Genomic DNA, 13741 nt, shown 5'->3' on the forward strand with positions numbered 1-13741 from the left:
CTCCCTCACATCGCTGGCATGCCTTTCTTCACTCAAACTCCCCAGCAGAAAATCTATTTATACACTTAGGATGCAATGGGTAGCAATGCAGTCATTCTGTTATAGCAAGAACATTGGTAAAGGGAATCCTGTGGCAAAGAGAACGGCCTGCTTGTAATTAATTTTTGGCTCCTCTGTGAATGTAGACTTTGCACTGAAGAGCACCGGACAGAATGTAACACAGGAGGGGGAAGAACTTGTGGCCCTCCAGATGTTAGAATCATAGAACCACAGAATTGTCAAGTTGGAAGGGACCCTGACTCTACAATTGTTGGATTCCAGCTCCCATCAGACCTAGGAAGCACGGCCACTGGTCAGAAACAATGGATGTTGCAGTCCAACATGTGCATGGCCACAGTTTCCCCATCCCTGCAGTACAGCATTGCCGCACAGTGGCCTTGTTTAAACCATACTGTGGGGTTGGACTAGATGACCCTTAGGTGCTTTCCAACTCTAGAATTCTATGATTCTATTCAGGTGAGTTTGGATGAGCCTCAGATTTGCATCACCCCACCCCCACCACCCTGCTTCATATCCTCTCTTCCTCTAGCATGGCTGCAAGGAGGCGAAGAAAAGCATTTGCTTCCTGTTTCAATGGACCGTGGTTTGGTTTTATGTCTGTTGCTCACCCAGCCTTGTTCCTGCAGTGCTGAATTGTGGTGTTTAGCATCATAGCCGAGGACAGTGTTTGCTAGAGAAAGAGCTGGCCAATTATCTAGTAAACCAGTAAACACCCCAAGCAGATGAATGCAAAAAATGCAGACCAGGTGGTTTAAATTAAGGTCAGGAAGAGGTTGGTTAAGTAGCTGAATACTTTGCAGCTCTCGGAGCTGCTCTCTGCATTCTCACAATGCTGCGTCAACAGTCTTATTGTGTCATCCTTCCTTTGATCCAGTTCTGCAGCAACACTCATTGCCTCCACTTTGGTCCTCCACGTCTGCCAGTTATCCTTCCCCAGTGACTTGGGTTGGGTTTTGTTCCCTCCAGATGGGTTTGTTTTACTTTGAAGCGAAGTTATGTTTTCTTAATGACTAACATCCTTCATCCTCCAACTCTGTTTCTGAGCATCTTCTAACCCAGTTGGGTGAAAAGACAAATTTTGCAGGATGTTGGGATTTGTTTGGTTTGGTGAGGGTTTTTTTTTTGCTAGCTATTATTTTGTACTCCCAACCAGGGAATGCAGCAGACAGTAAGGGCTAGTGCTGTTATATGGAAGAGAGGAAGAATAAAATAAACAGACTGTCTGACTTTTGTCCAGTAGTTAGTGATAATCCTGGGGTGGGTAGTCACACTTCTGTAAGAAGTGAAGAGCAAAGCTTGAAAGGGCAACATCAGGAGCAAACAAAAATCTATCTCAAACAATCCATCCATTCCACTAGATGCTCTGTCCATTTGACCAGATCATCTTTATGGTCTTGGATTTTTTCTTATCCATCAAGTTGTCAATGGCAGATGAAAACCCTGAACTATGTGTGATCAGTGTGCCTATCACACTCAAAACAGCATTTATAAGTCCAGCCAGTCCTGCCTCCAATACTTCAGGTTCCCTTCCAAGTCTACAATTCTATGATTCTGTGATTATCAGAACAAACTAGTCCTGTCCCTTGTTTTCCATGCATGCATGCAGCAGGAAAATCTGCAAGAAGGGATCTTGTACAGTAAATCCTTGCTTGCTATGATCCTGCCTCCAACCTTTGGCAAGCATCCTTATTCAAATGCTCGTAACCTCCCCAGACTCATATAGACAGGAAGTTCACTTCCACAGAAAAATAATAATCTTCCACATACTAAATTACATATCAAGGAGAGGTGTCAACTCTGTCCTAGTCCCTGACATATTAGTTTTCTATATGCAGGAATGTCACTCCTCTCCTCAATGGAGAGCATTTTGTTATAGAAACCATCACCAGGCATAGACTTATCTGATCAATGAGAACTGGGACTAAGGGCTCATGCAGACTGCCACTTTCCCCACCACTTTCCCCTGGGGAAACCCAATCTTTACCACTGAATCAGAGCAAACGTCAATTGGGTTTTCTGCAGATTGATATTTGCTCTGATTCGGAGCTAAAGAGCAGGTTTTCCGGGGGAAGTGGTGCTTTCTAGACATGGCACAAGCGGATGTGTGGGCAACCCAATATTTCCGGAGGATGGTAAATTCACATTATGGCAACCTTTCCAGCATTTGAAATATTCCATATTCCTTTCACTCCCACACCTCAGCTTTCATGGTGTATGATTCCCTAACACGGATGCTCAATCGAATTCTGATTGCCATATGAGCTCCTGTTCCAGATCTCACAGCCATGTGAAGAAAGCCAGGGGTCAACTTGGATTAGGGCTGTTGCTGCTGGGCTGCCCACCCAAGCATGGCGTGACAGATAACTTCTTTGTGGGCACCAGGCAGAGATGTGGCTTTTTAGTAAAACATTTTGCTGATGAAATAACTTTTGGGCTGGCTCAGCTTGCATTTATGTTGATGACTGCTGGATTTGTCAATTTGAGTTTTATTGCATTGGTAAAACAAACATTATTTGTTTTACACAGTGCAATTATTTAATCTGTTGGCCGCTTTGATTTTCCTTGGAGAATAAGGCGGAGTAGAATTTTAAAAACTTGCCGTTTTACTGTTTCTGCCCTGCATTTCTGCATTTGAAGTTCTTCTAAAAGGTAAACTGAAGCACATTACTTGCAACAGGAACGTGGTCAGTCGAGCAGGAATGCAAATGCATTAGCTGGAGTCACCGCAAAAGAGATACCATTTAAAAGATTATAATGCCCCTCATTAAAAACAAATCTTAATGTGTCAATTACTGCTTACCACTGTTCTTAACAACAAGATTGATTTCAGAGCGGATTGTTCCAGTTGGAAATGTAGCAAAGTTGCACTCATACAAGCCAGACATTTCCAGACTCACGTTCTTCAGCTGCAGAATCCATTGACTGCATTCTATGTTGCTGGCTGTAATATCACTGTGGCCGCCCAGGCAATTGTGGGCATCCTTCCTGAAACTCACAGAGTAGCTGTAAGCCGTTTCATGGTGTTTTGGTCCATAGGTGGGGTGGTATATAGCTATCTTTCTCGGCAGACCATCCTGAATCTTTGTCCACTGTGTTTGTGTTACATACGTATCCTTTTCCTTTGGGATGCTACATGATAGAGTCACATTGCTGCCAGGCAAACCATAGACAGTTTTCCCATCCTGAAGGATGATGTTAGACTGGGCTGCAAGAGAACACAAATGCACACAGTGTCATTTTCACATGCTTTATATACTCATGTTTATAATTCCTAGGCTCCCACTGCACACCTGGCAGTAGAATATGGAGAAATTGGCATGAGTGATGTGATGCAGATAATGGCGCAAAAACAGTGGTTCTCAAAGGGTGTGGCCTGGTGTGGCAGGAGAAGCTGGCAAATAAGGCACAAGATTCAAGGGCAATCAATATTACAGTTGGGAATGATTCATGTTATCACATAGCTGCATTATTTTATACCTTCTGGATGTCCCACAAACATATTATAAATTAGCTGTGTTCTATGTTATAAATCTAGCACTGCTAGGAGTTGTTCCTTTTTGTTTTCCATTGTATTTGTTATCAATAAAAAAATTGGAATGGCACAAGCAAATTTTTATTCTGAAAGTATGGCCTAGAGAAAAAAGGCTAAAAGAATGGCCCCCACAGCCCTTTTCTACCTTTTCTTCCAGCTTCAATGCTGGAAGAGTCCTTTTGCCCGCTATCACACCTCAGAATGCCAAGAGATCTGGAGACCCAAGGCTGCCAGTGGCTACTTGCCATGACGGATATACGCCACCTCCACTGCTGGAGGCAGCATAAAATCATAGAATAGCAGAGTTGGAAGAGCATGTCTCTGAATACTAGTTACCTGAAATCACGAGTGGGATGGAGCTCTGTTGCACTCATGTCCTGTTCACAGGCTTTCTATAAGAATCTAGTTGGCCACTGCATACCCCACAACTGCCCCATTTTAACAAGGACATCCCAGATCACAGAAACCAGGATTGGGGTGCCTTGACTTTGGCCTTGCAGCGGCAGTGAGCCACCAAAGCTAAGGCAGGGGGGCAGGCTTGGGTGGGTGGGTGGGGCAGCAGCAGGCCAAGGTGTCCTGGGCATGCTTGCAAATGGTGGAAGGCCAAGGTAGCTTGAGCTGGTGAGGGACAGGGGCAGCATGAAGAGGGGGTGTCTCCAATTTGGGACAGAAAATGCTGGGAGCATATGCCCGTGTGAGAAGAGAATGCTAGATTATATGGGTTTTTATGAGATGGTACAGGTAGGTATCTTGGACCTACATTCATGGTATCTGGGCCTTTAAACGCTGTGTGAGTACGCCTTAAGAGACATTTTAGACTAAAGAGTAAGAGTATATATTTCTCTAACGAGGAACAAAGAACAGTATAAACAGCCCAGGGATCTCAATTCAGCATCTTGCATTCAGGAAGCTGCTTCACTTTTGACAGAATTCTACACAGGAAATTCTTCCTGGGAATTATGCTTAAGAGCATGCATGAAGATCAAAGTGCAACATCAACAGGGAATTAGGAATAAATATTTTAATACTTAACTTTTATTAATAGTCCTTTTATCTCAGAACGTGCGGCAATTCTTGAGTATCTGTCTCTTTCAAGTTGTCATGAGGGGTCTATTATCAGGCCAAAGTTGTTAAGTATGGGCTGACTCAAGTTTGACTGTCTGGTCTGCATTTAGGCTTATAATCCTATGCAGAGCGATTCAATAGCTGCTTGCCCTATCTGATAGGATCAACTCCATCCATGAGACTTGCTGAACCAGCACAGGAGCACTTAGGGAGAACCAGTAGATAGAATTATAGTAGCACCACAGTCATTTTGCTTATATTGGTTTCTGGCACACATCCTACCATAGCGGTAGGGATAGGGGAGAGACTTGATTCCATTCGCTTTTAAAGGCAAACCTGCACAATTACACAAAGCAAAGCAACCATCTTTCTAAATTCACATTTCTCTAAATTCATCACTGTGGTTCTTCAGCCAAGCAATGTGTAGCATACACTAGGCTGAAGTCCACATAAAATGCATTACTGGGGGAAAAACCCATACAAAATGCATTATATTAGGGAGGAAAAATGTTTTTTAAAAATGCATATTGTAGACAAAACTGCATACAGCTTCTCCCGTCTGCAAACGTGCCCATATGCTCCAAAAAGGTTGGCGACCCCTGTCCTATGAGGATATTCCAGCAGCAGACTTAGGGCGCCAAGCTGAAGAGATGCATAATAATAATAATAATTAATAAATAAAAATATCTATATTTATTCAGATACCTACTGAGAAGATCCATAAAAAAAACAACTGTACAAAAAGGAATTGTTTTGAAAATAAGAAATCTTTGGGAGGGCGCACCAAATTTTATTCTCACTCAGGGCACCATATTACCAAAGTCCGCCCATGAATATTCTCTTAAGCCCCACGTGAAGGAAAGGCTGCATAAGATCACTACAATTTGTGATCAAGGCTGTACAACTAACACCCTTACTTCTGAAATGTTGCAACAGGGTGCGGAACCTGCGGCCCTCTAATTGTTCTTGGGCTTAAAACTCTTATATAACTGACCAGCAGCCGTGATGGTTGTGGCTGATGGGAGCTGGAATCCAATTACATCTGCAAGATGCTTCCCGTTTCCCCATTTCCTGTGTTACATTCTGTCCTCTTCAGTGCAAAGTCAGTCCACATTGATAGAGGTTCCAAAAACCAGAAAAAAAACAGAGAGAACCCAGCACTTTCCTTCAGAAATGAAATTATAGCTTATTCTTGAATTCTTATTAATAAATGGTAAGAATATTTTAACCACATTGTTATTAGCAAACTCCCCTTGAAAATACAGTTAGATAACCAAAATAATTGCTCCGCAATGTCAGCCTAATGCAGGACTTCATATCCAAAAGTGGCTTTTCGGAAGCCCCCAAGAAATACAACCATGGATATAAAACTTGAAGGAGACACATCACCACATTGCCTTGGGTCCTAACCCTCAGCTCAGGCATACAACAGATTTATCAACCTAACAGGAAGAGGTTCCTTGGAAGAAAATGAACTTACCATTGATCAAGTGTGTGAGGATGAACAAATAATGCACCTGAAATTGCCATCTCCTCTCCATCTTTAGCTCACGTTGCTAAGAAAAATTATTTCTAAAGAAAGAGTAACAACACATTCAGATGTCTCTCAAAGAAGATAAAATGTTCTGTCTGTGGTTAGGACTTCTCTCCTATTTGCATGATGGGTTCTGCTTTTCATGCTTTCTTTTTCACGTCTCTGAGAGGAAATAGATGCTTACAAGAAACCACTGTGTGTAGGGTTGTTTAAAAAAAACACACAAAAAACGTATGTTGCCAGGAAGAAGGAGGAGGAGGAGGAGGAGTAGTAGAAGAAAATGAAACAGTACATGATAAGAAAACTTGCCCCTATTTCCAAAATATATTTGGTCACATTTAGCGTGAGTTTTCAGCTCTAAATAAAACAGTTTGACCTGACAATGGACAACACTATCATTATTATTGCCTTAATTTGTATACTGCCCTTCACCTGAAGATCTCAGGGTGGTTCACAGCATAAAAAATGCAAGATAAAAAACACAAATTACACATTAAAAACAAGAACAAACCAAACCAATAACACCTTACGGTTCCCAGGGAAGAACATGAGGCCATTAGTGATATATGTGTATTTCATGTGGTGTTAGAGCAAATGCTTGTTCTTTCCCCTTTTATATTATAGCAGGAGTTGCCATCATCGTACCTGTGGGCACTATTGTGACTGCCAAAGGTCTAAATAAATAGCCGCTCAAAAATCCACAATGCACAAATGTCCATTTGCACTTCCTATTCAGCCCATGTTTGCAGCAATTCAGCCTTTCCTACACTGAATACTCACCCTTAAGCACACCCATATTTTACTGGATGCCAGGATCGCACACCCACTGCCCAATCTGTAAGTGGGACCAGAACCACTGTAACACAGTGCCCCCAGTTCCCATCCCACGGGAGGGTACCATGGTCAGCGACACCAAAAGCCATAAAGAGATCAAGAAGCAGGACCAGGAAGTCACATTCCCCTTGCCCCTCTCTTTGTAAATGTCATCCATCAGGGTGACCAAGGGTGATTCGCTCCCAGGGCCAAGCCTGAACCTGGTGCCATTGATGAGAGATGCTCGCCTAAAGCTCACATCCTTTGCTGGCGGGAAAAAGGTGTGTGCGTGTCTGTGACTGCTGATGACATCACTGTAGTATTGATGGGATTTGAAAAACAAGAGGGTTGTGGCAAAGATGATTAGCAAATGGCCTTTTCATAATTTGAAAGGAACCAAGGACGGGCCTCTGCACCATTATACGTTTTGCTTCAGCCAACCAACTCTGAAATGTGAATTCAACTGCAGAAGTAGATGGGTGGAAGCTCAGAAGGAAGACTGGGATGTTACTAATCTACTGTAAATTGGTGTGAGTGTTGGTGGGATCCACTGGCAGATCTCTGGATGGTTTGAAGTACGTAAACCAGTGAGGATTGCTTAGCAATGGCTACCATAAATGAATTCCCACCCTACCCCAAATTACCGTATTTGGCAGAAATGCCGGAGGTGGGAGGTTCTTTGGACTGATACCTATGTAAGCTCAGTTAAGTTCTGGTACTCAAAACAAATTCTTGTGCTGAGAATTCTTCACCCTTAAATTACAACACCTTATATGTACTGTGCTTGGCAGATCTTAGGGACCTAGGAGACAACAACACAGTAGACCCCACAAGCCTAAAGTCTACTTTCACATGATTTAAATAACTGCTTCAACTCTTACCCTTTTTTTTTTTTGGAGGCACACTGCTCCATTTTCTGCTTTGTTGCCTTCTCCCTCTCTCTCCCCACACCTACTTCTCCTTTAACAGGAGGAGGAGAAAAAAGAGCAAGAGGTCAGCATATACAGCTATCTGTGTGACACAGTAGAAAAATTGCACAGTAGCAGTTTTATTGATCCCATAACTATTCATCACAATTGGAGACGACAGCACAAGCACAGTATGATATATGCCATGTGCACAAGAGGGTCGCTCTGAACTCCACGGTAGTTCCTAGGTCATTAGGTCCTGTCTTCAGAGAGGTATGCTAGCAACCATTATTCATCTGCACTGGCTTTCCTTGGACCCTGTTTGCTGGCCCTTGTCATAACACAGGGAATGGGCACGTCAGTGAAGATGAGACAAGAGGTTCCAGCTTGGTGGTGAGATTTAATTTATCCTGTTCAAGCTGATGTGGACAGGACCACTAGTTATTTACACTTGAGATAAAATATAGCAGTGGAAAAGAATGTGAGATCATGAGTTATGACTCTGATTCAAAACGTGCCTTGGCTTGCCAGTGGTATCCTTATGCCCCAAGTGCTCCTTTGCAATATTCATGAATGTGCACCATAAGATAAACACATAGCTTGCTTTTACACACACACACACACACACACACACACACACACACACACACACAACCTAACACTGCAGTCCCTTCAGGTCCTGCAGTCTGGGCAATAATACCTCAAAGAGCAATCTTGCAGAACTGATTGCTCAGCAGAAGACATTGTTTCTTTCAATGTGATATATGAAATGATTCTGAAAAAGCTCTCTCTGCTCGACTCTTGCAGACGCCAACTTTAACAGAATGGAGTTCTTCCTTTTGCCAATGGGTCATAATGAGGCAACATAAACCAAGAAGCAAGGTTTGTCTAATACAAGGTATCCCCTCCTTTAAGTTGCCAATTTGATCGACTATGTATGCAGCAGATTGGGCCTGACATTGCTCCGTGGGGAGAAGAGGGCCATTAGAGAGAAAAAGAAACAAACCCACTGGACAGATATGAATATCTCGCCTATAGAAAAGTCAGGGCAGGGAGAGGTTGTTGTAGCACAAAGCTGCTTCAACTCTTCAATATCATGTAGGGAAACATTAGGAAGAACTTTCTGACATTAGGAAGAGCTGTTCAAGTGGAACGTTGTGGAGCCTCTTTCCTTGGAGGTTTTAAAGCGGAGGTTGGATGGTTATCTGTCATGGATGCTTTAGTTGAGATTCCTGCATTGCAGGGGGTTGGACTAGACTGGCCTGAGGGTTCCTTCCAACTCTACAATTCTGATTGTAAGAGCTCCATTCTGTCTCTTGAATCTGTACTAGGCACACAGGTATTTCTGACATCACAGGTTTATTAAAAAGGGTTATAAACAGATCCATGGCAGGGAATTTTACAGAGGACCTGAAGCACAGGGCTGCTAATCCAAGAGGAAATAGGAAGAAGGCTGAAAGCGAGGCCACAGTGCGCAGCTAATTCTCTGTGTCTCAGATAGGGATGGAATTTGCAGATAAACAAAAAAAAATGCAAATCCTGACAAAAATTCATTAGACTTTTAGTGCACATTTCTCCTGATATACATATTTTTCTTACATTATTTCCACTAGTATTACAATTCACAGTTTCCCCTCAGATACATACTTTCCTTTGGTGAACCACACTGCAGAAGTGCAAGTTTTGAGGGAATTATGGGTTTCAGTTCACGCGTTGTTCCAGGAAGCATGGGTTAGGTTGGCATTAAAATGCAAACCAAACTAAACTTCTTCCCCATCCTTAGACCGAATATAGCACAGCCAGTGCCATGTGAGAATCCTTGATGGAAGACAATGTGCAAGATTCTCCGCTTTGATATGCAGACCTCCCTGGGAAATGTGCAGAGCTTGCAGCTCCAGAAGACACAATAGTTAGAAGGGAGAGTCATGAAAGAGCTTGGTGGAACTGTGGCCACAACTTCACAAAGCTGGAATGCTAAAGTGAAACGAGATAAATTCTGTGTTCTGTGTAGACAGAGTGTAGTGTTCTGCTTCAAAGTCATATAAAGCCATCAGTTTAGGAGGCACTTTGATGCTCTGCTTTAGAAAAGACAGAAGTCATTAGTCGTATCCCAAGGACATACACTTTCATGTGAACATGATTCAATATCTACCTTTCAAATAGCCAGCTATCCATGCTGGAACACTTTAGTTGCTGGTAAAACTGAATTACTGTGTCGCGAAATGATGCAAAACCGAATTACTGTGTCGCCAAATGATGCATGTCTAAAAATTGTGCCACCAACATGAAAAGTTTGGAAAGCTCTGTTTTAAGTTCTTTGCAGTTCACCCGGATCCCACTTTCGGAAGTCATGGCTTTTTGCTACCGCTCCCCAGAGAAGCAGTATTGAAGAACCGTCGGTAGGTGGCGCCGCAATCTCATTTGCGAGCCTCGACGTGCAGCGAAGGGAAATCAAATCCCCGGGCGCGCATTAACTTTGCCCACATTTGGAGGATGGCGACGGGGCTTCCCCAATTATCTCCTCTTGGTGCTTTCACTTCCAGAGAAGGCAATCCTGAAGGATAAAAAAAATTGGGGTGGGGGTGGGGGGTGGGGAGAGAATTCGCTTTCGCAACCCAAGACCCATCAGCCCCTTCCATTATCCCTCCCGCTCAGAAAAACAACATCAATTGCCTGGCAATACTTCGACGGTTATAGCAGAGCCGCCTCCGAGAGAGCAGCGCAGGCACACACACCCCTCCCCTTTCCAAGCAAAAGGAATCCTGAACTCTGGGGACACTTTCAATTATTCACAAAGCGAGCCTTTTTTTCAGAGGACTTGGCGCGAGAGCTGTTCGTGCTAGAGGCGAGAAATGATTCCCTTGCAGCCCGGTGTCCTCTAAACATCGCTTAAGGAAACGCAGCTCCCCACCGGCCGGGGGGTGGGGGGAGGACACTTTGAAGCAGGAATGTCATTAAATGATAAACTAACTTTGCAAAAAAATAAAATAAAAGACTTGTGTTCAAATACTTTGGCCTATTTTCTGTTTCGCAACTTTAGACAGTTGTGTTAGTTGGGGAGAGATAACTTTCAATCTTCTTCTTTTTTAAGGATATATCACCTCCTCCCATTTATTACATTTAAAACCCAGATTTTTCTCCAAGGCAGTATCCATGGCTCTCTGCCCTCTGTTACATGTTCATAACAACCCTGTGAGTTAGGATACCGTAGTGGTTCCTAATTCCCCCCCCCCCCAAGTTAACGCTCCTATAAAAAGCACTATTCAGAACAGAGGTTTGCACAACTGACTGAGGAAGACAACACAACGGAATTCAAAACAGTCACAATTAATTGCACATTTATTCGAAATCCATGCACTCCCCAATCTGTTCTGGAGGGTTGGGGGACCCCAGAACAATTTAAGGGGTACTGCAAGAGGAAACGGAGAAAGTTCTATTGTGCAAAGCATGAATCCTTCTGCTGACAGGACGTTGGATGCACTTCATTGGATGCAAACCTTAGATTGCTCGAAGGCTAGGCTGCAGTTGAATCTCTCTTCAACACTATCGACAGGACAGAATCCTCCGCTGTACTGGCAGACAGAGGCTAGCCTAGAAGGGGCAGAGCAAGCCACATGACACACCCACAGCCCTGTCCTCAAACAACTCACCGTCACTCCCTGTCCCTTAGGATCTGCTGCCTGAGACAGCTGCCTCACTCAGCCCAATGGTAGGGCTGACCTGATTGCCCCTTATTTCGAGGCACCTTCTGAGGAGTGGCACGCTTGATGGATTGCACCAGATGTCAGCTCAAAAATAAAATATGAGCACAATCCTGCTTCCTGCACAGAATCTCCCACTAAATATTTCTTAGGTTTGTCTATCACACAGGTTACAAAAAGAGTGTTATCGAGAGAGTTCAGCTGTATAATTTTATTGTGGGCCTCAGACCTGGTTCAGCCTTGAATACAACTGGTGGAGTTTCTCTGTCGGTATTTCTCAGCCTCATCTGTTCACCCGTCATATGGGAATAGTAACAGTTTGCCTCAGAGAGTGAAGACAAACAAGAATAAGAGGGTGCCTCACCCTCATATTAAATAGCCTTTAAGCATGCCTCACCCTATTTGTGAATGCAAACAGTCCAGAAGTATCTGGATGTTGCTTACCCCTGCAGAATAAATATTTCATGGAGGAGCTGTTCAGAAGTCAATAATGTCTTAATTTCTTTTCGTGTGGAAACTGCATTTCATGCTGCATCTTAAAAAGCCAACAGTGAGGATTAAGAGCCGATTCTCCAAATCCCCAGAAATTAGAAACATAAGAGACTTTGAATCAAAGCAGAGACAAAAATAAATACATAAAACAAACATCCTTCCTTCCTCCCCAATCAGGGCTTATCACTGTCGTTTTTTCATCCGAGCTGCCACAAAGCAGAGAAGAACAATTGGCAGAATCTGTCTTTCCTGCAGGAAGGAAACAAACCCCCACTTCACTTGCTAAGATTAGGTTTTTTCTTTATAAATAAAAAAACTCCCAAAAGTTACATGACTCATAGACATAAGCAGTTTGAACTAAATAAAGATTAAAACGAAAACCAACCAACACATGTATTTATAAAGTCCGAAGATGCATGGAGGGTATTCTGAATATTATGAACTACTGTGCAGACAAAGCAATGCATAGTAAAGGACCCCTGGACGGTGAAGTCCACTCAAAGGCGACTATGGGGTGTGGCGCTCATCTCGCTTTTCAGGCCGAGGGAGCAGGCATTTGTTCACAGACAGTTTTCTGGGCCATATGGCCAGCATGACTAAACTGCTTCTGGTGCAACAGTACACCGTGACAAGTGCCAGGGCGCATGGAAATGCCATTTATACTTGCACTGGTATTTATCTACTTGCACTGGTACCACTCAGTGGTATTTATCTACTTATCAGCTCAGTATTTATCCACTTGCACTGGTGTGCTTTCAAACTGTCAAGTTGGCAGAAGTTGGGACAGAGCAACGGGAGCTCACCCCACCATGCGGATTTGAACCACCGACCTTCTGATCGGCAAGCCTAAGAGGCTCAGTGGTTTAGACCACAGCACCACTCACGTCCCGTTACCTTTACCAATGCATAGTATCTAGATAATGACTGCAGTAGGAAATCACAATCACCTTGGTTTGTCATGCGGGGAACAAGCCTCGCTCCCCCTGTTTCCACCAGTTGTAAGGAGGTGTTCAGAACGTTTTACTTCCCTTCTTGATCAACTACAGCTTGCAATAAACTGTGATTAATCTGATCTATGGCTTGCTTGAAAAAAGCCAACATCATTTTGCAGTTGATGAAGCTGGCTTGTTTTTCAATAAACCATCATTAAGATTAACTACAGTTTCCTGTTCAGGTTGAATGCTAAATTGTGGCTAATTCCAATCAGAAGCGAAAGTATCAAAGCCATTACTTGTGGCTATACCAGAAGAGGAGAGGGGGGAGTTTGGAAGCCCAGGGTAAGGCTGGGATGATTACCATGAGGATAAAGCATAATTTATCATGACATTCACATGTAGCAAGGCAAGGGACTTAACTTTTCAAAAGCAGGAAGCGACTCATCACCTTGTATGGAGGCTCAAAAACATAAAGTCATTGGTCCTGATCCAGAAGCAGACTTCCTGACTGTGATGCTGAATAGGCAAAGAGCTTTGAGACGTGGATGGGCAGAAAGCAGTCAAGGTGTTGCCTGGCATAGTTGCCAAGGGGAATTAGTTACACACAGATGATCTGAATTGTGGCGCTTATTTCTCATTCTGTGTCTCAGTGGTCAAACAGACCCAGACACGCAAATGATTGACATTGTGCTTAGCACAGT

General features: G+C 43.4%; 1 protein-coding gene across 1 annotated transcript in view; it reads right to left on the minus strand.

The window, feature by feature from the left end:
* Window positions 1-6335, minus strand: part of CD96 (CD96 molecule) — a 30246-nt gene extending 23911 nt beyond the window's left edge. The window contains exons 1-2 of the mRNA XM_035116383.2: window positions 6138-6335; window positions 2861-3265 (exon numbers count right to left, since the gene is read on the minus strand). Coding sequence (XP_034972274.2) covers window positions 2861-3265; window positions 6138-6198 — 466 coding nt within the window. The 5' untranslated portion in view covers window positions 6199-6335. The remainder of the gene's footprint in view (window positions 1-2860; window positions 3266-6137) is intronic.
* Between the last annotated feature and the right edge of the window lie 7406 nt (window positions 6336-13741).

This window comes from Zootoca vivipara, chromosome 4, assembly GCF_963506605.1.
Source record: "Zootoca vivipara chromosome 4, rZooViv1.1, whole genome shotgun sequence".
In the NCBI taxonomy this organism is placed as follows: domain Eukaryota; kingdom Metazoa; phylum Chordata; class Lepidosauria; order Squamata; family Lacertidae; genus Zootoca; species Zootoca vivipara.